Source organism: Numenius arquata, chromosome 1 (assembly GCF_964106895.1).
Source record: "Numenius arquata chromosome 1, bNumArq3.hap1.1, whole genome shotgun sequence".
Taxonomy (NCBI): domain Eukaryota; kingdom Metazoa; phylum Chordata; class Aves; order Charadriiformes; family Scolopacidae; genus Numenius; species Numenius arquata.
The window spans coordinates 119,600,620-119,626,895 of record NC_133576.1 but is presented as its reverse complement, the minus strand read 5'-3'; the positions used below and the strand labels follow the sequence as shown (position 1 = coordinate 119,626,895).

The following is a 26,276-nucleotide window of genomic DNA, read 5'->3' as shown; positions in this document are numbered from 1 at the left end:
AGCACAAGGATGTCTTTTCTTCATACTGGAAAGATGGACACATGTACATCAACACTACTGATGCGTAAGCTACAGTTCTGAATTGTTTTCATTATCATTACGCAAGCCATGACCCCCTGGAAAACACCCTCCTGAAGTTTAGAGATCCTCCTGATCCTGACCAGGAGTATCGTGATAGAGACAGTCACAAATGAGAGTGCTTGCCTTCCCACAGGGCTTAGCCAGATGACAGTTGCTTCTGAAGTTTCCTGCATTTAAGACCCCTGGGCTCTGGAGAGACTCATTCTAACTAAAAATACAGACACAGCGCATCCTGTGTCACCCTGGTGACAATCTATCATCCTCCAGGCATTCCCCAGCTGTCAGTTTTGAACAGTATTCGTTAAATGCTTTAGAGCACCGAAACACATTATGGAGTAAGATCTCATATTCAGGTGTGTTAGGTTTTTATGTTCTTTGCTAAAAAAATCGGTTTTAGGTAAACACTTAAAAATGGGGCAGAAAGACAGACAGGCAGCTCCGAAACATAACGTGTCACCTATGTACAGCTATTTGGAAGAAGAAGGGAACCGCCCCTATCTTCCCTCAAACAATAAATATGGTATTTTCCTCCCAGATTCAGCATGCTTTCCTTCTTAACATGGTTATTGCACTTCTGGACAGAGTATGAGCAATGTTGCAAACAGCATCCTGCAGCTGTTTGTTGGAGCCTCAGTAATTTATTTTATCTAGAACACAGATGGGTCTGATTGTCTATATATAAAGGAGTATTCTAAATTTGGAATTCAAGTTTACCACTTTGGGGCCAGATCAGAGCTGGAAAAAGAGTTCCCACATATTACTGGTGGCCACTTATATCTCACGTTCCAAGCTATTGACCTGAGAAAGTAAGAGTGATATCAGAAGTTAAGAAGCTTAGTAATTTCTGATAAATTGCTGTCAAAACAACCTGAACACTCAGAGCTGTATCATTGCCCTCTGTATCCCAGAAAGAAAATAGACTGACACCTAGCCTGCATTCCAGAGGCAACCATCCATCCAAAAGGAATCCCTTTAAGACCTTCCAAGAATATACTATTACCCCTGAGTGGATGCTGGGCCACATACACAGCAGCTTATCTCCAGCACATCAGAGAAAATACATCTTGTTAACGCACAGGGACAGGACTAGTGAGCCAAGTACATTCTGGGGCCAACCGGACACCATTCAGGATTCCTTCAGGGAGCCAGAGCACACACTGTGAGGCCACCACACAGTCTAAGTGTTGTGACCGAAGTATCACCGGTGTTGTACATGGTGAATTTGCCTGGGTAAGCATGCAAAGACTGAGTCCAAACTGTCAAAATCTCAGCTCCCTAGTTCAAACTGGGTTCCAGGTACCCAGTCATCCATGCTACACAGGGTAGCTCAACAGCCTTATTTTTTTTTTGTTAAAGTATTTGTTCTCTTTACAGCAAAAGGCAAGTATCACTTCTGTGGACAACCTGCTTCAGGTATCACTCTTTATAGATAACACAGGATAACTTGCACCCTCAGCAAGTTTGCCGACGACACCAAGCTCGGTGGCTTGGTCGACATGCTGGAGGGAAGGGATGCCATCCAGAGGGACCTGGACAGGCTTGAGAGGTGGGCTCGTGCAAATGGCAAGAAGTTCAACCAGGCCAAGTGCAGGGTCCTGCACCTGGGACCTTGCAATCCCAGGCACAAAAACAGGTTGGGCGGAGAATGGCTGGAGAGCAGCCCTGAGGAGAAGGACTTGGGGGTGTTGGTGGATGAGAAGCTCAACAAGAGTCGGCAGTGCGCACTGGCAGCCCAGAATGCCCACCGCATCCTGGGCTGCATCAAGAGAAGTGTGGCCAGCAGGTCACAGGAGGTGATTCTACCCCTCTACTCTGCGCTCGTGAGACCCCACTTGGAGTACTGTGTCCAGCTTTGGAGTCCTCAACACAGGAAGGACATGGATCTGTTGGAACGGGTCCAGTGGAGGGCCACGAAGATGATCAGAGGGATGGAGCACCTCCCCTACGAAGACAGGCTGAGAGAGCTGGGGTAGAGGTGTCCCTGCCCGTGGCAGAGGTGTCCCTGCCCGTGGCAGGGGGGTTGGAACTAGATGATGTTTAAGCTCCCTTCCAACTCTAACCATTCTATGATTCTAAAAAGCATGCCAAGTTCAGTTCCCTCCAAGACGGACCCAACAACAGTGGCACCACACACCTCATCTCACCCCTCCGCATGCAGCACATACCTACCAGCGGGCTAAAATCACTATGCTGACAGCAGTGACACAGCCATCAAGTCATTCCAGATATTTTTATGTTAAAAATACCGTGGAAATAATTTGTCAAAATTTCTAGCGGCCCAGAATAGATGTAAGCACAGAACTATGCATTGTGGATACGAAGGTGGTCTACTAGACACCACCTACAAGCCACGCTGCATCCTTCATGTAGAAGCCAGGTACTGCTTTTCATGACAAAAACCCTTAAGAACACAGATATAATCAAAATCTAAGACTAAATCATAGGTATGTTTTATTACATTCAGCAGGAAGGGCCAAAGTATGATTAACGGCACCTAACATAAATAGCATCAGCAACACAGCTACAGAACCACTACCCACGCAGGTAAAATTTCAAGATTTTTAAAAAAATGTGCTATTGCTCCCTAGCCATTTTAGTTTTAGGGCAGCACTCAGAGGATAACTCCAATAAAACATGACTTATTTCAAAGAAACACTAATAGCAGAACCAAAAGCTGTTCCATGCACTATATGTCAGTATATGACAGTCACACAGGATGAACAGGCTTTAGAAGAGCCATAAGAGTTAGTGAGCTGTTTGCTGTTTATGACGCTGTTTCTTAAATTGGGAAGGATGAGATAGAAATAAGACCACTCCAATCATACTGCCAGCTTTTCTGCTCTGACTTGTGAGGGGTAAGAAATTATTGTTGTTATAAAGCTGAAATTTTCCTACTCTATCTGGAACTAACTGATGCCTAAAGCCACAGCTGACTGCTCGTGCCAGCATGAGCCCAACTGGGGAAGAAGAAAGGAAGAAAAGGAAAATACAGGGGGTTGAGCCCCCAGGCTGGCATCTAACTCTGCAACAAAGAGCACCAACCTGCACAGGAGCCAGAAAGGCCACATTGAACCTTTATACTGAGGGGGCTAAAAGGTGCCAGCTCACTAAGCAGTACCTTTTCAAGCTGAATTTTTGTTCTCAAGTAAATGTATTCATACCTGTAAGAGGATGCTCTCAGCAGAAAGTAAAAGTTTCACTGCTTATAGTGAAAACGGATTGCATTGAGTTAACAGTCACCTTAGACCATTGGATTTTGCCTAGACAAAAGCCTTGCTCCAGTGTAGACCCTGGGCTGTTAACGTTTGCCAATGACATAGATGATCTCGATGATCTCAAAGATCCCTTCCAACCATGAAGATTCTGTGATTCTGTGACATTTCTGAATACTTTCTACAATTGGTACTGAAACTCAATCCAGTTGACTTTCCCTGTGCAGCAAGACAACAGACTGATGCTGAAGACAGCGGCTTAAGCTATTTTATTTAATTATGAATGAAGGCAAGGCCCACCTCTTTTTTTTTTTTAAAGGATAGGGAGATTCCACACTTCATACAGAAGTGGGCCATGAGAACACGATGTGAGTCTGGTTCAGATTTATGTCATAGCACATCACTGCTACTCCCACCCTTACTGACGCATAGGAGAGTTCTGTCTTCTCAGCCATGCTCAACAATAAATCAGCTGAGGAGACCTGAATGGCAGAGGCAGAAATTTGGGCAGAAAATGATGTAAACAACCTTGCTGTAAATTCTGGCTTCTAAGCATAAATTGCACATGCTGTAAGTTTTCTTCAGGGCAGCTCCAAGGAGAGTTTAACAGTGATTACAGAAAACAACTGGCACCCAGAGCAGGTTTTCTTGTGTATACCATACTTGTGGTCTTTCAACAAAACTCTGCCTTCCAACATTAAATCAATGTCATCTCGCATACATATTGCCTAGAAAAAATGACATGCAGTGTCTTCAGGATGTTGTTGACTTTTTTATAACTGGCAGCAGTTTACCTTAAACTCCATATTACTATATAAAGCAGATATCAATACATTGGAGAAGTGACCACAAATGGTTTGCTGCTGCAAGGGAACTTGTCATGCAAGGGAAAAAGGAAACAGTGAGATGGTTTAATTTTTTACCCTTCCTTTTCAGCAGTGCCAAATGCGAACATTTTACATTCATTCATACTGTAAAGGTAATTGATTTGGCTCCATCATATTCATTATCCTAAAGCTAAAAATATTCCTTCAGAAGATTTTATTCATATCACAAACTTCAGTCAAGAATTAAATTCTTGTTTCAGATTTTGGGAAACAGCCACCACAAATTCTAATACTGAAAATATTAACTTCAATACCCATGTTCTACTCTACTACTTATAAATTTTCATTAGCGACTGATTTCTTTTAAAGATGAGGATATTGGGAATTACCAAGTCTGACACACTGCAAATATATAGCCTCCTGCTGTACATACAATAGGGATTTCAAAATAGTTTGAGAAACTGGTTTAGGCAAGAGTAATGTAAACACAGAAATAGCTCCTCTTTGAGAAATACATCAAAAATACAAAGGGACATGGGCATCCAAGTGAGTCAGTTTAAAATGCTTGTCAGGAAATAGCTGAAACTCACTGATCATTAATAGAATAAGTTAAGCTATTAATTTTCAAATGGAACTGTGCTGGACTTCCAACTGTTTGAAATACTAATGAGAAACTTGGAAGTCTGTTTTCATTTTGGTACTACTACAATTTTTATCCATTTCCCCCCCCCCATTCGTCTTCCCCCACCTAGTCAAACAGCTGTGACTGACAACTTTTACAAAGGTACCCTTTTCTGCTTTACAGCAGACAGCAAACATTTTTATGAGTGGCAAATCAAGACACCTTCAGATGGTGCATACACAAACACGCACATTTCATTTTGAAGGAAGCCTTACATGGACTGGAAGGGAAAAAATACTACGAATGCTACAGAACATGTGCATTTCTAGGAAAATGCCTTAAAAACTCTAATTCTTCTCTGATTTAGTTACAGTTAGTCTCAGATGATGCAGCGGAAGGCACATGAACAACTGATTGTTCATGTTGATATTGCCCTGAATGATTTCTTAGGTATGGAGCTTCCTAGAACAGTTTGGCAAGAACAGATAACGATTTTTCAGGAGCATATTCAAGCAAAAACTTGGAATGTAAAAAGTTCCTTTTATTTTCACAGAATGATATGGTGTTGGAAGGGACCTCTGGAGGTCATCTAGTCCAACCTCCCTGCCAAAGCAGGTCCACCAAGAGCAGGTTGCTCTTATCAAGTCTATCCTGCTGATATAACTGGTCACTGAGAATACTTTTTGTCTATTGCCAGAAACCAACCCAATGAATCAAACCTGAAATCCTGTAAGAAGATATATTACCACTTCCCTTACTGATATCAAAGCACAATTGCAGCTAAACCAACTTTTCGAAAACAAACATGCAGTTTCACATGGTTTCTACAGCATACAAAAATTTTACTTTCTTCTGCTACTATTTTTCCAAGCTGAAAGACTGTCATGAGGCAGAGCCACGGAATAAAAGGGAAATCTGTATTTTACTGTATAAGCAGTGATTTGAGGAAAAAAGTTTCAAGGACTCTCCTCAGTATGGTGTTGCAGCTCTCAGCACAGGAGCCAGACGTGTAACAGTGCTGGCTTGGAACAAGCTTATGTCTTCCAAAAGATGACACTGCTGCAGGACCCAGGCACCCAGTGGAGGAAACGGCCAACCCTCAAAATTTACACCAGCTCCAGAAGTGCTGACAAGACTTGACAGTATTTTTTAAATATTTCCCACACACACAATGACACCTCAAAAGCTTGTTCTCAGTACCAAACTCCACAAGGCCGGGAGAACTTCATATTGCAATGGAAACAGGAGCTATTTAAATGCAATACAAAAGCAGGTTTTTTTAGGGTATCATTCTTCGTACACCACTAAGCAGGCAGTCATCTGCCAAAATTGCTTTTTGGAACAGGATACATGCTCACTGCAGGAGTTTACTGTGACTGATGCCAGTAGGGGGGGAAATAACTGAAGCCAGGCAGGTGAAGGTCTGTTTCTCCCCATTTACTAGAATTATATAGTAATTACTTCTGTTCAAACAGAAGAGAGCAGACGTTTCCTGCCCACCAGACTGGCTTCCAGCTATACCTCCAAATGGAGAAATATGATAATTAAAGTTTCATCAATCATCATTATTTTTAATGTGACAGTAGATGTGGGAGTATTGCTAGATTTTATATTACAGAAGTGTAAGCAGCAGCAGCTTTCCTTGAAAATAAGAAATTTAACCAAGTGCTCAAGCACAACCCCAAGTGGAGTTTAATGTACCCAGCGTTTGCATCATTTATGGCTACTTTGGGACTGCAATAAAAACCTGTAGATCATCTTCTTCATAAGAAAGGAATAACAGATTTAGAGATGAATCTCAAGTGAATGCCAGTGTGGTTAAAGGAAGCATTGGAAACTTCTCATGAGCATGATTCCCTACTGACACACCAGTAAACTAAATAGGAAGACCAACTCAGTCAACACAACCAACAAAAACCCACCCAAACCCCCCCAGTCAATCACCAACTCTCAGGTTACAATGCAGTCAGCTACGTGAGGAGTGATGGGCAATGACCAGAGGAATTGTGTTGAGTTTCTGAAGAGCAGAGCTCTCAGGAGGCCATAATTTACTGATCCAACAACCTGCTCTATAGGGAATGAAGTCAGACAGAAAAAAACAACCTGCAACTTCTAGATCCATGTGAAAATGGATCTGCTTCTGGGCAGATATACCTTTGTGCTCATGAGCAGTTCTCACTGAGTGTAGCTATTGTGTCAGTAAGCAGAAGCAAACCATGCAAGTAAGTGTCATGCATCAGAAACCATACAGGTACCAGCAATATATTCGAATATTAAAATCAGCATGCTAGAAGTGGCACTATTTTGTGTGTTACACTTTTTAAAATGCAAACAAGGTAATGAATCCATTGCTGAACAGACAAAAACAAAAACAAAAACAAAAAAACCATTCTCCTCAGGGAGAGAGATGTATTAAAGAGGAGAGCTTCGTGCCTATCCAAATGCCACCTTTCCCTCAACTAAAGTGGGTTTTTACAAACCCCACAGAGACCCTTTGTAGACCACCAGCACACACTCTCCGTTCCTCACCAAGCCCAAGAATAGAGGGCTTGCCAGGCTTACTTGTAACTTTTTATATAGTCAAAAGCCAAATACATATATTTCCAATCCTAATCCATATTTTTAAGATGTTCTAGCTTTTCTCTCACGCCTTCCCTAGAATGCTTTTTCAGCAATATCAGGCAGGTTGAATAAAATAGTAATTCTCAGGTCTCGCATCCCTTGAAGTACTATCCTATTTTTAGGTAACATATTCCTCCCCTTTCCCCTAGATTTACTCCCACCTTCTTTATTTCAACTCAGCATAAATTAGGAACTGCTTGAAAAATAGTAGGAACTGCTTCCAGAGAAGCAAGTCTGCCAGGACTTTCACTGCTATCATTTTATCACTCCTCCATCGCAGCAATACCTTGTATTTTAACAAAAGCCAGCTCCTCCTTGCTGCCCAGATGGCCTAATGCACTTTCTTAAAGATTCCCCCCCTCCGTATACCACAAATCACACACCATAAAATCCAGTAATTGTACATACATTCTGTTAAAATTATGGTCTCCAATGTATTCTCAGTTTTTGAGAGATCATAGCTGCTTTGTGCACATGAACAACACGTGACAAACGTAGGGAAAAGGGGTTTTGTTCAGACATGCCTTTGGGATCAACTACCACTACTCAACTTCCTTCCCTCTTCCCCAGCTCTGTTTGGGATGTCTTTGAGTAACAGATACCCAGACAGCCCAAAAGGGAAAAATTGGTCGATTGTAAATCCCCAAACAGTTAAGCTATGAGATTACCAGGGATATCATGAACACCAATTCACAACCTTTACCTGCTCTACCTCCACAATTTTTTGTCTTTTCTGCAGATACACAAGCAAAAGCTCCTACCCTAGCTTACTAAAATAACACGTAATACTTCAGTTTGACAAAAGTCTACATTGCTATCAGAAGAGCTGGTCCTACCTCTCGTCCAAGAACTCCTGTGTGCATCAGCAACGTGATCTGGCTGAACTCTAACCTTGAAGGGCTCATCCTGCAGCTGTGCAAACAGTAGTGCCTCAGCAAGGAAGAGGGGAAAGAACACACTCTTAGGGAGAAATGAAGATCAGTCTGCCCTTTTTAATGGCAGTGTGCATTTATGTTGGATTAAATCACAGTTGTGGATTCAAGCAATAGTGAAAGCACAGGCCAATGATGGGTACAGCAACACGCATGGCACATTGGAGGGACTTGCACTTCCTAAGAGAAGTGGCACCTTGAAGGTGAGCACTGCACAAAGTCCCTAGTGCAGAACCTGCTGGACCCACCACGGCAGCATGGTATGGTGCCACCAAGGCAGACTGCAGCAGGCAAGCAAGGATTAATGATGCCATTATGGAAGTTGCATCTTGAAATTCCCTAGATTTCACACGTTTACATAGTCAATCACAACACCAAAAAAAAAACCAAAACAGGGGAAAGTAAAGCAACTCAATAGTCTATCACTATCTTGTCCATGAAGCAGGATGTATTAATAGGCATAAACACAGTTCCGAGTAGTACAAACCCACGTCTTCTCCAACACTAATGAATGCCAGCTGGCACAAAGCACAGGCTGACTGTCATATTGCTTAGCTGCTCCAGACACCTGTCACTCCTTGGCAACAAAAGAGAGAAAAGGTCAAGACACTGTTAGTAAACCCAAAGGGGAGACTCATTTTTCTACCAAAATTGAACTTGACAGGAACCATCATCACAAATAATGTGGACAGGTTCAGGTGTTACTGGTAACTGATGGCTTACACTTCTGCTGCTACTGAGCCATCCGCATATTTTAGTTAACATTAATAAAATCAACCTGCACTGTCATTTATTAATAAAGATAGCATTATTTTTTTTTGGATGAGAGCATACAGTATTAGATTTCTTTTCTTATACCCTTTCACTGAATCCCTGCAGAATTCAGATACAGCTAAGGCTAATATATTCCATCTTCTTGCTTTCCAAATCCTTAATTGCTTTTGCATGAATGCAGAGAATTCCAGCAAGAAGAAAGTAAGTAAAATAACTTTGTCACGTTTAAAAGCTGGCAGACCAAGTTTTGACCTCCTTCACTCTTCCAACAGCACGAAGTCGTCAGTAGTTATCCACGTCTTTGTCTTGATGGGGCAGAACCAGACTGGTAACACACACAAGCATGTATCAAGACCACTTAGCTCTTGCTTTTTCCACAGAATAGGCCCCTGTGCCTTTTGGGGTGTAGTTCTGGGGTTTTAGCTTAAAGCCCATGATTACTGCCTATATCAATGCTTATATGCAACATGCAAGTATATGCACAAGAGTATGGCAGTCTCAAACTTTTAAGTATTGGTCCCGATTCTCCTCTCCCCTATCTGACATAGTCCCAGTTACAGTGACCTGCTTCAGAAATACTAAAAAATACATTGGTCCTGGATGCCCATATATTGAAACAGCAATGGTTCAATAAAAGAATCCGGTTCAAAGTAGTAGGGAAAAGAAGAGCTAATGGGAAACATTATGGAATAGCAATAGAATATCAGGGTGGGGGGTGAGAGGGGAAGCTGGAACTGACTAATTTTTTACATTTTTTCAGAAAAATATCTTGTATAACTCAGAAGTAATACTATCAAATAGGTAGTATGATTTTCTATTTCTAGTGCATTTTAACATATTCTAAACAATTTTATTGGAAAGAGCAAGGAGTTATAAAAAGCAGTGACATGCTCTCTAGAGCATATAAATAACCAAAAGCGTATAAATAGTCACAGCTATCTGCATTGTGCTCAGCATCTCAATACTGAGTGGAAAAAAAAAAATAACCTGTTTTGGACAGGTTACTCTAAGCTGTTATACCTACTGCGTGCTGTCACACAGTCCAACACATCCTAACGCTGGCTCAATTGAGGGATGCGGGATTCCCTCACAGGAAGGGAGTCCCTCAAGGGCATTGAGCAATAACTCCTCCTTTTCTCCCAGCCACAGAGCTCGAGCTCCTTGCAGGGCAGCTACATCCCTTGGGACAAACACAGTCAAAGGGGGTTTTACAGCAGAAGAGGCTGTAAGAGCACATTTGGAAGCAATGCCTATGCTGCTCCAGATCTGCACTGAGAACTGGATAGATCATGGAGAATATGGTGTATTTTTCACCTCTGACCCTGCTGTGCTAAAACAATTTGCTTCAAGACCTTGAACTCGGGCAAACAAAACCTGCAAGCCTATATTCTAGATTCTTTCTTTCACAAACACAAGATACATTTTATTCTAAATCCTGTACATGCACTTAAACTAGGTTACAGATGCCTTTTATGAATCCCAAAATAAAACAATCTCTAGTGGTTAATTAGTGAAACTGGATAGAGGTATTTTTATCATTAGTGCTCATCCAAGTGAAATGTCAAAATTATTTTCTAGCAGCATTTAAAATGGAGTCTGTGTTCAGTTAAATTTGTTCTCTGCCCTCACTTCTTTGGGTCATGATCCTAAAAAAACAAGAAACCTCAAAATAATCAGGACCAGCTCAGTTTATGATTGTCCTGGTTTGAGCCCAAACCACAACAACTATGCAGATACTGGAAAGAAAGGAATTTTATATTCAAAAATCTGCCGACACCACGTATTTGAGTTAGTGTTCAAAAGAATTTTGTGGATGTGAAGCTGTATTAAGACAGACAGCATTATGAACTCATCAATTGCATGCATCTGTACTACAGAACACACTAGCAAATGTGGCAGTTAGATACTCCAGTGGTGCCTCCAAATATGCCACACAAATGGCCATATCAACAATCAGAAAGGAGAAGCTGACAGCAAGACTGCTGCTGGGCAGGAGCTCAGGTAAGGATATTTTTTCTGCTTGACTTTGCAGGAACTAAGAGGCAAAAGTACTAGTAAAAAGCCTCAAGATGATAAAATTGAACATTGAAAGAAAATATTTCAGTGTTATCACCAAGTTACTCGTGCTCAAGAAATATCAACTGCTGGGCAAGTAGCTGGCAGCCAGACTTCAGTTCAGACAAGAGAAATGCATCCCACAGGCCAGCACACCTTCTGCTCATGAGCACACAACAACAAGCAATATCTTAACACGTCTTGGAACAAATAAACTCATTTTATTTCGAAGAACCGCCAGCAAAGTAGAAAGTGTCTTCAATTATTATTCAGTGACTTCAGTGGGACTGCTTACAAGCAAGCCACTAGTTTCCAGAAGTGGTCTTCAAGTTATATTTCAGAATACTTCAGGTTTAAACAGTAAGTTAAAGGATTTTATCAAATTGCACAACAGCACGACTCCTGAACAGATACTACACCTTGTCTGCCACACTTTCAAACTATTTCTCCCTATTTAAAAAAATGGTTTGCAAAGAGCTGTGCAAAAGAACTGCAACCCCCTCCTCACACCTAGGCTAAGTAGTGTTTTTAAATACCAAGGTAACATCTCAAGGTAACCGCAGCAGATGCGTCTAATCAAGTGAAAGTAATTCTGCTTTTCTCTCCCCTGGAAGATTAAAGTCTTCTGAGTTGAATTAAATTACAGAACATACCCATTTTAACACAAGTGCCTCAAAGCTTCTAAACCAGAGAATTAAAATCACTGTTCTGATTTGCCCATCAGTCACTGGGGCCAGGGTCTTTCACTAAGTCCTCTTTGGCAGAATGTACCCTCATTTGTAAGCACCTGTATTACCATTCTCAAAAGTAAATTACTGTAAATGCATTTTGAACATAGCAATGAGGTACAGGTGAAAGAAGAAACCTTCACACCTTCAACATGCCAGCCCTGTGGTTTCCATCTACTAAAAAGCAAAACAGATAAAAAAACCCCTTCATACAAGCCATAAGCACAGGCCCTTACTCTGCTATCAGTTGTTCCCATACAAATCAGGAATGACTCTACTATAAAGGAAGTCTATTTATAGGGGTATAGGCCAGATATAAAGAAAACCAGTAGAAGTCCAAAGGATGTGTTTGTAAAGAGCTGTATTACCATATATAGATCAATGTATATGCAGTGTTGGAGTTTAAAAAAAGCACTCTCAAAGTTACCCCCTTCAGTTGAGCAGAGCATACATTGTTAAATTCAGCGTGAATGTGCTAAGCACAAGTTATTCCCAGGTAACATTTATCTTCACTTCTTAAACTTTGATAAAACTTAAAATTTGGCCTTTCCTGTACCCACAAGTAACACCATATGCACGGATTTGGCCTAGGTGGATGGGAAAGTAGAATCTGTTCCCCTTATTTTTATTAAAACAAGATTATTCAATATCACTGAGTCAGAACAGTCAATACTCAAAGGCATAAGAGTTATATTCGATACGACAACTTTCAGCTTTTGGAAAGAAAGCGGGGTTGAAATCAAGAATGATAAAACCTTTGAATTTCAAAGCTGGTTTTGTCTGACGAAAAAAAAACCAAACCAAAACTTGGGGTTTCCTAACTTTCTTAATACAGGTTTAGCTTCCCTCTTTAAAGCTTCCTCACATTAAGTTATCTCCCTTTTAAACATCAACTTGCATTTTCACTGGTGACATAGCTAAACTGAAAAAACACTTACTGGTGACAGAATTCTGGCTTGAAGAACACATTGCTCAGAAGATGGCTAATGTTTCACATTTAACAATCTCAAATTTAGAGGACAGCATTATTATTGCTTTGTTAATATGAAATTAAGATTTTTCATACCAAATTAAGCATATATTTATAGAGAAATAAAATCACTGTGCCTGCCATACATCCCTTATGTATATAAATATACATAAAAAAATGGATCCAGGCACTTTGAACATTTCTGCCCAATAAAATATACCACTAGGTCTCTTCTTGAGACATAATGCAGTTATTGCAGCATGTATTGAACTCAAGGTTCTGAGACCATGCTAAGGAACCTAATTTATCATTTATAATATTTGGAATTTTGAAAAATTACAAGCTGTATTAGTTGTATGGTGTAATCAAGGCAGTGCTCATAAACAGTCAGAACAATGCTGGTACTCATTCCATCACTTTTGAAAATGCTTGGAAAAATTCAAGACAAGCCATTTAATAGTTGAGTCGATTTGGTTTTCAGGGAAGACAGACTGCTCTCTAATGATTCACTGTGTAGTGCATAGCACTAAAAGAAAGGAAAATTAGCATAGATTTATCTTTGTGACTGATTCCTTGGAAACCCTAGGGATTAACATACTCAATTAGGAAATGAAAAAACAGGAAGTCAATCATGGATTAAAGCTGGTGCAACCAGCCTACATGCAATTCTGAATTTCTTCAGACAACAGGGGAGTTTGAAATACAGAATAAATTGTCAGTGGTAGCAATATAAACTAGGCACTGTAAATCAGCTGAGAAAGAATTAGGATATATTTTTAAGAACAAAAAGCCAAGCACTATCTGAACGATTTTGGATTAAGTTGGCCAACTGTATCTTATGATATTCCAAGAAGTTTTGGCAGGCCATTTGCAGGATCTGTTGTCTGTAACTATCGCTACTAAAGAATGTTTTCTTGAATTGGAGCCTACGATTAGCTTTTTAGGTGGATGGGAAGGGGCTAACATTCTGTGCTGCCCTAGGTCTACTTCTGCATGTTAAACCTGTGTATGAGGCTGATAAGAAACAGTGCAAGATGAAAATAAGCACACATATAAGGCCTGTTTTTCCAAAAACTATCAAGAGACAGGGCCAATTCTCACATGCTTTGCTCCTCACACTGTGTCCATTACTCTGCTTTCCAGGTCTGCAAGTTTCTTATTGTAACATCCATAAAAATTCTGAACTTTTTCAACTGATGAACGTTACCCACACTGGAGGGTTTGGATTCCTTTCTTTTTATATTTCAAAAACAAATGAACAAGAAAAAAACAAACAAACGAAAAAGATTCCTTCACTTTCTGGATTGGATTCAACTACCTCAACATAGACCTCTTAGTACTAATAATGCTGCTGCTGCTTCAGACATGTGAAGGTCTTTGGCAGGTCCTGTGACACACCTGCCAGTCCCATACTGCTCTCCATGACCCCAGAGCATCCATAAAGGCCATCTACATGGACACTATGTAGGTATCTCTCAGGCACCTAAATTTACACCTGATACCAGTCTTAAGGGCACTGAATCCCACCTTTTGCCAATCTGAAAGCACCTGTCCACAGAGTGCAAGTTGCTTATTCTGGAGCAGCATGCATTTCTGAGATTTGAAAAACCAGATTTCCAAGTTACATAAAATGGAAATCACACACACATTCCTACTTTGCTTCATCATGATAGAGCATTGTTATAAGCTTACCACACCAATTGAGTACATGCACTCAGAAGTAATGACTACTAAATGCCTACTGGCATTTGAAGTATTTGAACAGGCAACTGAATAATTGGAATACATAAGCATGACAAGACAGCTTGCTGCCTGTATTATCATCCCTGTTGGAGAATTTTGCAACCAGATGTTCTTATTCTTAATTCAACACTGGGGGAAAATACTGCTCTTATCTTTTAACAAGGTTGCTTTTTATGACAACAGTTACTGCCTGTCAGTCCGCAATTCACTGCAAAAATCTCCACGCTTAAGGTTTTCTATTGCCTGGCTGTACCTAGGAGTTGCAAAGTCAATTGGAAACAGAAGGCACAGGGATGTAGGTAAAAGTCAGATTACATAAATCAGGGATAAGCACACAGAAGCATTAGAGCTATATAATTTTTAGTATCATATCAGATACACTCAATCCTGCATGCCATTTGGATAAGAGGGTTAAGATTCCCATGTCTGCTTCCCATCTTTGTAAAAATACCTGTTGTGTTTGACAGGAAAGCATGAAAACAAGAAAAGCAAACGAAAGGTCTTATGCAGCAACATTTCACTTGTGCTTGCAAAGCTTGTGCTACTGGCTAGTCTGAAGTGGTGACCACAAAGCGTGTGGAGCACTTCACAGCTCTCATTTTCAGATCTTGCTGGACTCACAAAATCACCACTTACTGAAAAGTATGTTTACCTAGGCATTATGTTTACTCAGAGCTTTCAAGACTTGAAATTTCAGCTCTAAAAGAGAAACTATGATCCCCGTGTTTTGTTCTTTAGTACACTTGTTTGTTTAACGCTGCTCACAATATAAGACTTCCCTCAACCTCCAAAGAAACAACTCAGTTTATGACTTATCTCTGTATTCTTAAGGCAGAAGGGAACACAATGCAGCGTCAGGATACGTACACTATGCTCTTCCCCTCCCACTTGCCATTCATTTCTGTTATGGCCCTGCACTGCCAGACCTTGGCACAGTGACCGTCTATTTCCCCTCTCTCCAACCTATTCTGCAATATATAATACAGGAGCACTTCATATTAAGTACATTTCAGATGAACATCCTCCAGTGAAGTACTGAGCGCATTTTTCCTGCACGCTGTGTTGGCCTGAAAGTTATCTTCCATGCTTCTGTTTCCACATTCCCCAAAGCCTTGAGCTCTTACCTGATATTTCTGATACCGCCTTTGATCTTGCTGTGTTTCTACTTCTCCAAGCATGACATGAAAGCAACATTCCCGTATTCTTTTACATTTGAAATCAGCTATATTTCAAAGCTCTGATGTCATCAGGACAAGTTTATATCATCTCCAGTGAAATATATCTGCTCAACAGATGTGAAACATCTTTTGTTTCACTGCTCGGTTTAAGGCCAGCTACATAAATAATCAAATGAGATGGTGTTTTGTCATGATGCCTGCTTATCTGTCTGTCAAATCTTTAAAAGCCAAAACCCTGTCACCGATCTCCCGCTTCAGGATGGCCCTGAATAATTGACGTTCCTCAGTAGCGGCTTCAGTGCACGCTGCTACTGCAGCCAGACATGGGAAATACAGGAATGGACACCAAAGAGGGGGCTGTATACTCACATTCACATCCCTGCAGGCATCTTGTTAGGTTTCTATGTAGACTCCCTTGCCACTGCTAAGGACAGATCCAGCAAGGCCAGTCAGAGTGGGGAAGTGGCAGCTATTTGTCTATCAACCAGCTCCGTGGACGTAAGGACTTGATTCTGCACCCCTTTGCCAGCAGGCGAGGCCATAAGGAAGGGAATCCCAACTTTACACCCTGAAGCACCTTGTTAGCAGGGATACACAAGGGCTCAAGAACCAGGCTACAAATCACACTGAAAGGACTTGAATTTCCAGGACTCGCTTTTCTTTCTGCTTTTGATTTATATTTCACTGAGTTTTGTATTTTCAAAAATCAAGGGGGGAAATCAAGAGAATGGCAGGAGGACAACGATGAAGAAATGCAAAGAGAAAGAGAGATCAGGTCAGAGAAAGGAGAGCAACACTGAGTTTCTGCCTCTTAAGCCAAACCAAAACCTCCTCAGACTTCACTGAGTTTTATCAATTTGATGACTTAAAATTCACCTAAAAAAAATACTAGGAAGATCTAATCAAGGGAAAGGGAAGATACATTCTTCCCTCCATTTCCTCTGCAATCACTAAACTATAAGGCTTGCTTTCTGCCACATTAGCTCTCTAGCTGCATGAAATCGTCCCAACATGGACACGCATTTTAGTCATCAAAGTAGCTGAAGACATAATTTCTGATGCCCCTGTCTCTCCACAAAGAATCGGGCATTGCAGGAAGGTAAGCACCAGCTTTAACCAAGCAGCATCTCTTGTCCATGATCCCAGTCACCTGAGTACACTTTCCACCAAATCCCAAATTCTGTATTTTAATTACCACTTTTCCTTGAAGCCCAAGGAAAGCTGATGAAATTTAATGTTTCGGAGATGCTTGTTTGGATCCTCCTGGAAAAAGAGTGACTGGTATCAAGGTGACCTTTTTTAGTGTATTAGGGGTTTTAATATACCAATGTTGGGATGCTAGGGAAGGAGACAGCAATTTTTTCTCCTCAAGCATTTACCATTTTTTAATTAACCTGAATTTCACCTTAATGTATGCCTCTGCAAGTTGTGTCCGGAAGTTCTGTGTACTCAGCCCATGTACCATCTCTTATTTGTCTCTGATATTTGGAAAGTATTAGGGAATAAAAGTTTTGATGAGCCCCAGAGCTTCACTGCTGCGAAACTCATTTACATAAGGCTTACTTTAGTGATTCCTCAGGTGTTAAAGCTTCATTGAAATAAAACAGGTAAAGTCACAAAAGTATAACTGACAGTAATATTGACCGATGTGCTTTTTGATTCAACTCTATAAATATTTACTCAGTACAATCCTTTAAAAGATTAACTTAGAAAGTAGTTCAAGTTCAAATCCCTGTTTCATTACGATGCTAAAAGAATATTCCCCATGCACCACACATCCAAGCAGGAAGTACAGGTAAATATTAAACTTGTCCAGAGCATTGGGAAACAATCAGGAACATACCATATGCACAAGCAGCATTGCAGGAGTGCTGGGCACTCAACTACCATTCTCTCAAGTTGAAGGATTTATTCCCTCATGGAACTTCTTTCATGAGCATCACTCCATGCCGAAAATTGATCAGTGCTCCCGAGCCTCACAGCAGAAATACAAAACAACTCAGCTTTCTTTGTGTACAGTTAAGAAGGGAATTAGAGACCTCTTCTCTCTCTTCCTTGCATCCCCAGGATAGCAAAATTAATGTCTCTTTGGTTTCCAGGCAATTTGGCTAGTTTTATACTGTTTTGGAGGGGAAGTGCCTTAAGGCCACTAGCACAGCAAACTCACCAGGAGAACCAAAACCAAACCAAGCTCTTCCCATTGCTGCAGGTCTATATGATTTCTTCTATAACTTCATATCCCTTAAACTTGTTCCCAACTTCTATACAGCATAAGCACAGAGGGGTAACCGACACAAGGGGCTGAAGCTTGATACACATTTATCAGTGCTCAGGTGTCAAACGGAACCTACTCCCACCTTTAGTCATGGCCACCAGGACACATAAAAGCTCATTTGCTTCAGTACAGTATGCAGAAAGAACTGAACAGACTAACACAGTGAAGAGAACATCTGACCTCATGTTCTTGGAGCAGACTTGCATTTTATGTCTCATACAGCAATATCTGTGGCTAATGAAATTCCTCCCTATGGCAAGATGATTAAGCTACCTCAGGCTGGAGGTCCCAGAGGCCTTCACCTGTCTTCAATCCCTTTCACAGCTGCTCACATGGAAAGACATAATTTATCCATACGTTTGCTGTAGAACTTAATTTACTTGTCAGACTATGGTAAGTGAAGCAAAGACACACCATTACAATGGGCGAGAAGCAGGACTTTCAAAACTAATTTTCAAATGGAGAAAAGAATCCTAGAAGACAATCATGAAGCTGTTAAGCATTTTCTGAACAATTCAGGCAAATCCTAGAAGACAATCATGAAGCTGTTAAGCATTTTCTGAACAATTCAGAGAAAGCCCTGGTAATTCCCACGATCAGTAAGAATCCCACTAGAACAGTTATTTTTAAAATTTTTATTTCTTTTGCACAATAATGAATATTACTGTCATCTCCAACACTTAAACCCCCTTACTAAACACATGGGTGACGATCAGCCCAAGTCAAATTAAGGACTATTTCAGAAAATAAACATGAAGCAAATCTTAATTATTTCAGTGGGCTCGATTAGTCTCAAAGTTGTGAAGGTGGCTTCTATACTAGGACAAGAACACACCTGTGATATCTCAGGAGCAGGGATTTAAATTTTGCAGAGAATCTGGCTAAAGAGCTGGAACACAGTCAAGAGTTGTATGCTTAAAATTTAGGAAAAAAATCAGCTCCTATTATTTCACAAATCTAGCTTACTGTGTATCACTGCTCTCATCCACTACAGGAAAACACTGCTATTATTTTGATGGCATGTTGTAATTCTCTTGCAGCAAGACAGACTAATCTGTGTTCAAATTATAACAGCCAACAGCTAATTCAGAAATAATAAGCACAGGAAAAAAGGAGCAAGTTAGTGGAGAATATATGTTCTCTAAGAGCCTAACATCATGCATAAAAGATGATCAGACCCTGAGGGAGTCAGGTATACACACACACACACACTGACCATGATATGATTCACTGAATAGTAAAACATTACTTACCCACTACCTCCTGTAATTGATACAACTAGCTACCTAATTATAAATGTTCTAATTTTCTTAACTGTTAACCTCATTCATGTCTGCTTAATTGTAGAAAGAAATCAAAAACCTAATATATACACATAGGTGTATATAAATAAAACTGATGAACAATGTGGAAATTGTTGTACCAAGTGACTACTCCACAAAGTTCACTTTCCTCATGTGTTTCTGAACAGGCAACAGCACATGATAAACTTCCCTTCCTGAACCTTCTTAAATTCAAGACTAAACACTGAAAGCATGAGAACTGCACTCCTACCTAAGCCGGCTGAAATGCAATATATTCACGTTCATAACAGTATTCAGCCCTCTTTAAAAACCAGTTTCTCTACTTGACATATTCAGGCAATCAATTTCTCAAAACACAGTTAGTTACATTTTAAGTATTATTAAATCAAATAGCCTGATTAATTTTATAATTTCACTGGCATTGTAGGGCAAAACGATGTCCACTCTTTCCAAAAAAGGCAGCAAACTAATTTCAGTTCCAGCTAAAGTTATAGGCTGTTGCTATATAAACAAAATAGCAATATTTTGCTATATAATATATATTAATATATAATATATATATTATTATACAGCAATATGTTGCTATATAATAAAATAGGCAAAAGAGATCTTCCTGATTCTATTAAATGAACTTTTAATTTTAGCCCCAAGTTCAAGTTTTATAAACATAAGCTCTAATTCAAATGTTTCCATGAATGCAAAGAAGCTTTCCATAAGAACATTTGCACAGAAGAACTTCATCCCTGACATCTCATACCCAAGGCTTCACTGTACTGAAACCTTCAGTTTTCCTTTTGCAAACATTAAAAGACTCAAATGAACTAACTTAATCTGAGAAAGGAAACAGAATTTTAAGTTGTTAAACATGGTAAAAAGTGTCAGCCCTTTTAGCTCAATCCATTTGGATGAGTTTTTCTTTTTTATAAGAGAGGATTTGAGGAGTAAGACCCATTCATTTAGTTACTCTTACCTCAATTATATACAAAACCACATTCTTGTAGAAGCAATATAGTATGCACTTGGTAACTCGATTGTAACTCCAAGCTCCATGGACCAACAACAGCTTCTCCAAGTAGGAAAACTGAAGGACAGAAAACAAGTTTTTACACATATGAAGAACTGTTTAAAAAAAATGGTTGAAGTAAACACCCACCCTCAGAAAAAAACCCTCAGATCAGCTATGAAAGCTGTTCTTCAAGTGCAATATTTAAACAGCTTAGCAGAACATACATGCAAAACTCAACACTTGAAATATTTACAGGAAAAGCCTTTTTTTGTAGCAAAACCTCTGAATGCCTTTAAGTGGTGTTCACTAGCTTTAAACAGCAAAAAGTCTTCAATTGGTATTACTATCCCGACAGCAAAATCAAGGAAGGTTAACATAATATAACCTCGTGGATTGAATACAAATGTGGACTCTTCATTTCATGGTCAAAGAAGATTCCCGTGTTCACGGGCTTACAAGGTTCAGAATCTCCTTTGTCTGTGTAAGGCAAACGGTCTGGCAATTAGAACTGTCTTGAGCTGAAATAAAATGCACAAGGGGGGAATACAAGTGGAAAAATAGATGCATAGTCTCTTTTATAGAGAATGAATACTTACATTAACATTTTCAGCCCACAAAATGTGTGTGATCATGTGTTATACTAAGCGCCTAAAATATTATATAAAGAAAGAAAGAATATTTGCCAAGGGCGGCAAGTAAATTAATCTTGTAAAAATTGATACCTTTTAATACTAGTTTGAACCACAGGTACAGCTCAAATCCAGCTTCTCAATTCAGCAGTTTTGTAAAAGTACTTTTATAGAAACAGTCTCACAATGCAGCCTAGGAAATGAATAATTTTCTCGTCTTGGCTTGGTCAGTGAACCTTTTTATGGCCTGCAGTATTCCTCCTCAGCTACAGACAGCTCAGACTGGTGACTAGAACAGTAAGTTCATCATGTGTGTACCTGGAGGATTCTTGGGACACTAAGGTGGGACCATTATTTTCTTTGCTTCTTTTTCCACAAAGTGACTTGATAGGAAAAACGTAACTTCCTAAATTTAGATTCTAGATAACTTATTTTAACCAAAACTTGTTTGAAATTGAAAGCTACAGTAATGAACTAGGACTGTCATGAGATAGCTTTGCTCCCATGATTTCCAGCACCAAAACCAGTGAACTACAAATCCTGTAAAAACAGTGTCTTTCCCATGCACCAGCAACTCAGATTTGTTAGGACAGGCCAGCAAGAAAGAAGGAGAGAAAATACAAGTGAACCAAACTTCACAGCACAGTCTCTGCCTAACTTGAGTCAAGACTGAAAGCAGGACACTCACAAGAGAGTAGGTGACCTACTAGACACCTAATGCCTCAGTTAATATGCGGCACAGCTACAGCCTTCCTCGTCAAAATTCACTGACAAAACACATCAGCAGTCAAGGGAAACTTGCCACTATGTCCTGACAAGTCACCCCAAACACCCCTTGTAGATAACAGAAACACCCTAAAAACTTCTCTCTTAACAAGTGACCACCTCAGATGTAGTCTTCTCTAGCGTTCAAGGCAAGGAAAAATTTTACCATTAATTACTCTCTTGCCTGTACTCTCATGAAACTGAATGCACTGCATAGCATAGTAAGGAGCATATTAGTAACCTAAATAACACAGTTCTGAGCCTGTTCACACTGGTGCAGAGTCCCATTAAGACAAGGCAAGGAATTAAATTTGTTTTGATGCCGGTCACTGAAATGCACATGCAAATGCACAGCTACTGGCACATTTGAGTGACTGTAAGGATAGGGCTCTACTAAGACACTGCCCTTGTTTGGCCACTACTGTATTTACGGAGTTTTAAATCAGACGGGAACATTACAACCATCTGGCCGGCCTACCTGCAAAAGTTTTCACAGTCATCTCTGTATCAATTGTGGCATAACTTTTTTTCCTAAAGAGATTAACTTTTAGGAAGATCTTGACTAAAGGATTAGGTGATGCCATGTTGGCAGGGGGCGGGATTTAAGACAGGAAAAATGCATCCAAAACGCAAGCCAGATTTTCCAGAGTAGAAAACCGAAACATGAATATTTGTTTAAGAAAGAAGTTTCCCCAGTTAAGAAAAGGGAACAGTCCCTAGACACCAGATGCTCTCTAGATTAAGATGATACAGCCTTTTACTGAGGAAAATTTATTTAATTCTACTGCTGTCTCTCTAAACAGTTAGGTCATTTGATTTGGGAATTCTCTAAATATGGATCACTGGTGCAATATCATTTCAAGGGAAAAGGATGATTCAAACAGATGCTCCTTGCACCTGTGGAAGCTATTTGGAGTACAGTCAGACACAACTGCATTTTTTTGTTTGGTTTATGCTTTGATTGCCCCTGGAATCCTGAACGAGCCTACATAGAGACTTCTCTTCCATAAGTGCCTACTTCTGGCACCACTGCATTTGAAATACCATTTGAACATGAGATGCTACATTATAGTGGTCGTCTTAAATTACTCAATAAGAACATACTCTGCCTTCAAGGCATGCACATACAGTAATGCTTTAGTGGGAGTTATATGCCTTCACTGAAAGAAATATACCCCATGAAGATCAAGTTTTTCTTTTGAAAGCTTTTTTTGAAACACACATTACCATACAGTATTAGTCTCCTTCACAAGAGGGATTCTTGTATGTTTTCTGATCAAAGCCCTTCTACACAATCACAAAAAAATACAGTTCCACAGCGTTTCACTAATTTTTGGAAATTAAAACTCTGTGCTGGTGAGATCAGCTTTTATTTTATATTGAACTAAGAAGATTCACTGCTATTGTCAGTAACTCCCTGACTGGAAATTAAACCAAGAGCAACTTACTTCCACATGCTAACTGAATCCAAAGATGGGGGCTTTCGTTAATGCAAAAGCAACATATGAACATGGAATTACTTCTTTAGATTTAATGTCAGTGCAACTAATGTAAAAGGAATTAAGCATGTAGGGGCCTCTATGAACAAAACTCTCACTGCTTTTGGATACTTATTAAAATGGAAGTAATAAATGGTCTGAGAAAGTTTAAAGAGCATTCAATTAAGTTATACAGCAGAAGCAATATACAGTCTACAGAAGTTAAATGAGAAAGTCATTACCAGATACCACAGACTTTAAGATTATGGCAGTTCCAATAACGCAATGTATTTGGAATGTGCTACTGTTTATGACAGAATAAGCCCTTGATAAAATGGCCTAAAAATTTCAAGATAAATTTGGTGAAAGGTCTCAGTTACCCAAGCCTGAAAACCAGGGTGCTTCATCAGACAGCAGGAAAGAACAGCAATACAAGACTGCCACTTTGCTTCGCAGCAGAGTCAACACAATAAACAGTTATCTGCGCCAACAGCAGCACTATCCACGCCTTTTCAAAACCTCACATTGTACTGAAAGTTCCATATCACTTGGCAGAGCAAATCTGCTCACACCCTGGCAGAAGGGAACATCAGCTGATGCTCACAGATCACCAAGGAGACAATGGGTTGTCTCTACCTCCTGTCAGTTCTATCTGTTCCTGCCCTGTCATCAGTCTCAAACACATACACACAGCACCTCAGCTTTAAATAGTATTCAGAGGATGTCCAGCAACTGAAGCATCTCTTTCTTATGCTTCTTTTTAAGTCTTTATTCTAAAACTTGGTTTCTTCAGTCAAACAAAAAGGCTTTTTACTCTCCTCTTCAGCTGAATTTGATAGGATAGTTTGGGAGCACTCACCCAAATAATATTCAAAATAACATACCTAAACTGAAAACACTGGCCAGCTCTCTAGAACTGACTAGTTCTCGCACACATCATCGGGGTATGAAAAAAAAAAACACACACCAAAAAGGAGGAGACACCTCAAAATAAGAATTTCCCAACAGCTAAACTCTTACATACCTGGTTATAATGCCTACTGATACTAAGAGAAAAAAAACCTTGCATTAAGAGAGATGAGTTATGAGATAAAAGCATGCTAACACGAGCATCACAAAGTGCTTCTCTCTGATTAGTGAGGAACCAACATGTTGCACAGCTGTCAGGAACTGAAGCTTTGAAGGGAGGTGGAGCTTTGCTTTGAAGAATACGAAATTGTACTAATGAATCCCAAAAATACACCCAAGATGTCTGTTTTAGACAGCTGCCTTGAAAAGGAAACAAGCAGACATGCTCCTAGTTTGAAGGCTAGAAGTCATCAAGCACCACATGGCCACACAGGGCACCTCTGACAACAGGATACGGCCGTTGCTCTTTTTTGCCTCTGACCTGTGCAATAGCATAATCCGAGCAATTGGTTGCCTGCATGCCCTCGTTGCCACTGATCCCCACTCCAACATGAGCTGTCTGGATCATTCCCACGTCGTTGGCACCATCCCCAATGGCAAGTGTTATGGCATTGACGTGTTTCTTGACCATGTCTACTATTTCAGACTTCTGTAGAGGAGACACTCTGAAAAGGAGAGAAAAAGGTGTCAGTTTCTCACATGCTGAGCTGTGTGCCTTTCCCAAAAGGACAGCTGTCATCTACATTTAGAAGTAATCAAAGGGCAGTTGCTGGGAAGCTTCTTTATTCAAGAACCAAGCTTCAGAACCTGTGCCAAACCATTTCAGAAGGAGAAAATAGCTTTAAAAGTAATTTCACATTTATCATTACTGGCTTGCATTTTATGCAAAAGCAACCAAACAGATATGAAAGGTTTTTAAGCTTTGTTTTCCTGCCCCAGCCCCAACCTGATACACTTTGGCAAATACCAGTGATGTTATATTGGGAACACTGGAGAAGGGAGCTTCCTCTTCAACTACCACGGCTTACAGATTAACAGTGCAGGCTTCCCTATCTGTGCATCTCCATCCAGGAGGTGGAAGACCACTAACACATTCAGAAAATAAATCAGAGACTTACTCAGTGGTTTGGCAAAAGGCACCTCAGGCTTACCTTATCCCCTCCTCCAGCTCACTTCCCCACTTGCCAGGCCATTTTCCGACCTCAGACTACACGGTTAGGATCAGAAAGCATAAGGTCTCTCCCTGATCTCACATGTGCCTTGTCTGCTGCTGCAACTCTGATTTCAGTGATGGTGTTACTCAATTCCAACTCAAAACCAAAAGGCTGAGTCCATGACATTTGAATATTCTTATCAGTTTTATTGGTAGTTACTTTAACCCGATCCTTCTCTTATTTCACGTTGGTTGAATTCAACAAAGTTTAACTAGTATAAACCAGGGAAAAGCGGAAAAAGACTCAGAACTAGGTTACTAAATTGGGCAAGACACCCAAAATACCCTTTTTTCATAGGAAAGGTGGATCAGGTTACCAAATCATATGAGGTATTCTGGAAATACCTACATGTAGATTAAATATTTCCATTCTAACCCCATCTGTACAAACAACTCTAATTCCTTTCCCCATCAGTTTTAGTTAAAGTTCCAAATTATTTTATGTTCCCTTAAATAAACCTTTAGACAAAACTTTTTCACATTTCAAGTCAGCCACATAACACTCAACAAAAAGAATGTAACTGATACCTAAAAGCTTCACTATAGAAAAAGGAGAAGAATGGGAGCTTTGGGAATGAGAGAGAAAGGTTTTTTACATGGCATTTTTTCCTGTGGGAGCAGTTTACACAGCTTTTTAATACACCTGGATGGATTACTGCTGATAAAAAAAAAAAAAGCAGAATTATCTTGTTCAGCATTTTGCTTTATGACCTTGATTCTGTTGAGTGCTGAGTACCTCTTTAAATAACTGGATGAGTAATTGGGGGAGAAAGAGTTCCTATGAAAAATCTGCCAGGCTCAAAATTCACATGTGAGCTAAGCCACCTGAAAAGTCTAGCAGCTGTCCAGGTCCTAAAAGCTGAAAACAGGAAAAAGTTGACTGGGCCATAAAATTTACTTAATGCCATTAGATAGAATTATTAAGCACTCAACTACCTGGCAACAAACCCACC

At 40.0% G+C, this 26,276-nt stretch overlaps 1 protein-coding gene across 3 annotated transcripts in view; it reads right to left on the bottom strand.

Moving 5' to 3' along the window:
* The window catches only part of ATP8A2 (ATPase phospholipid transporting 8A2), a 341,299-nt gene that overhangs the window by 123,409 nt on the left and 191,614 nt on the right, over nt 1-26,276 (bottom strand). For all 3 annotated transcript variants that reach the window (XM_074153982.1, XM_074153972.1, XM_074153990.1), the window contains 2 exons: nt 24,592-24,775; nt 20,294-20,404 (listed from right to left, as the gene is read on the bottom strand). In XM_074153982.1, coding sequence (XP_074010083.1) covers nt 20,294-20,404; nt 24,592-24,775 — 295 coding nt within the window. The remainder of the gene's footprint in view (nt 1-20,293; nt 20,405-24,591; nt 24,776-26,276) is intronic.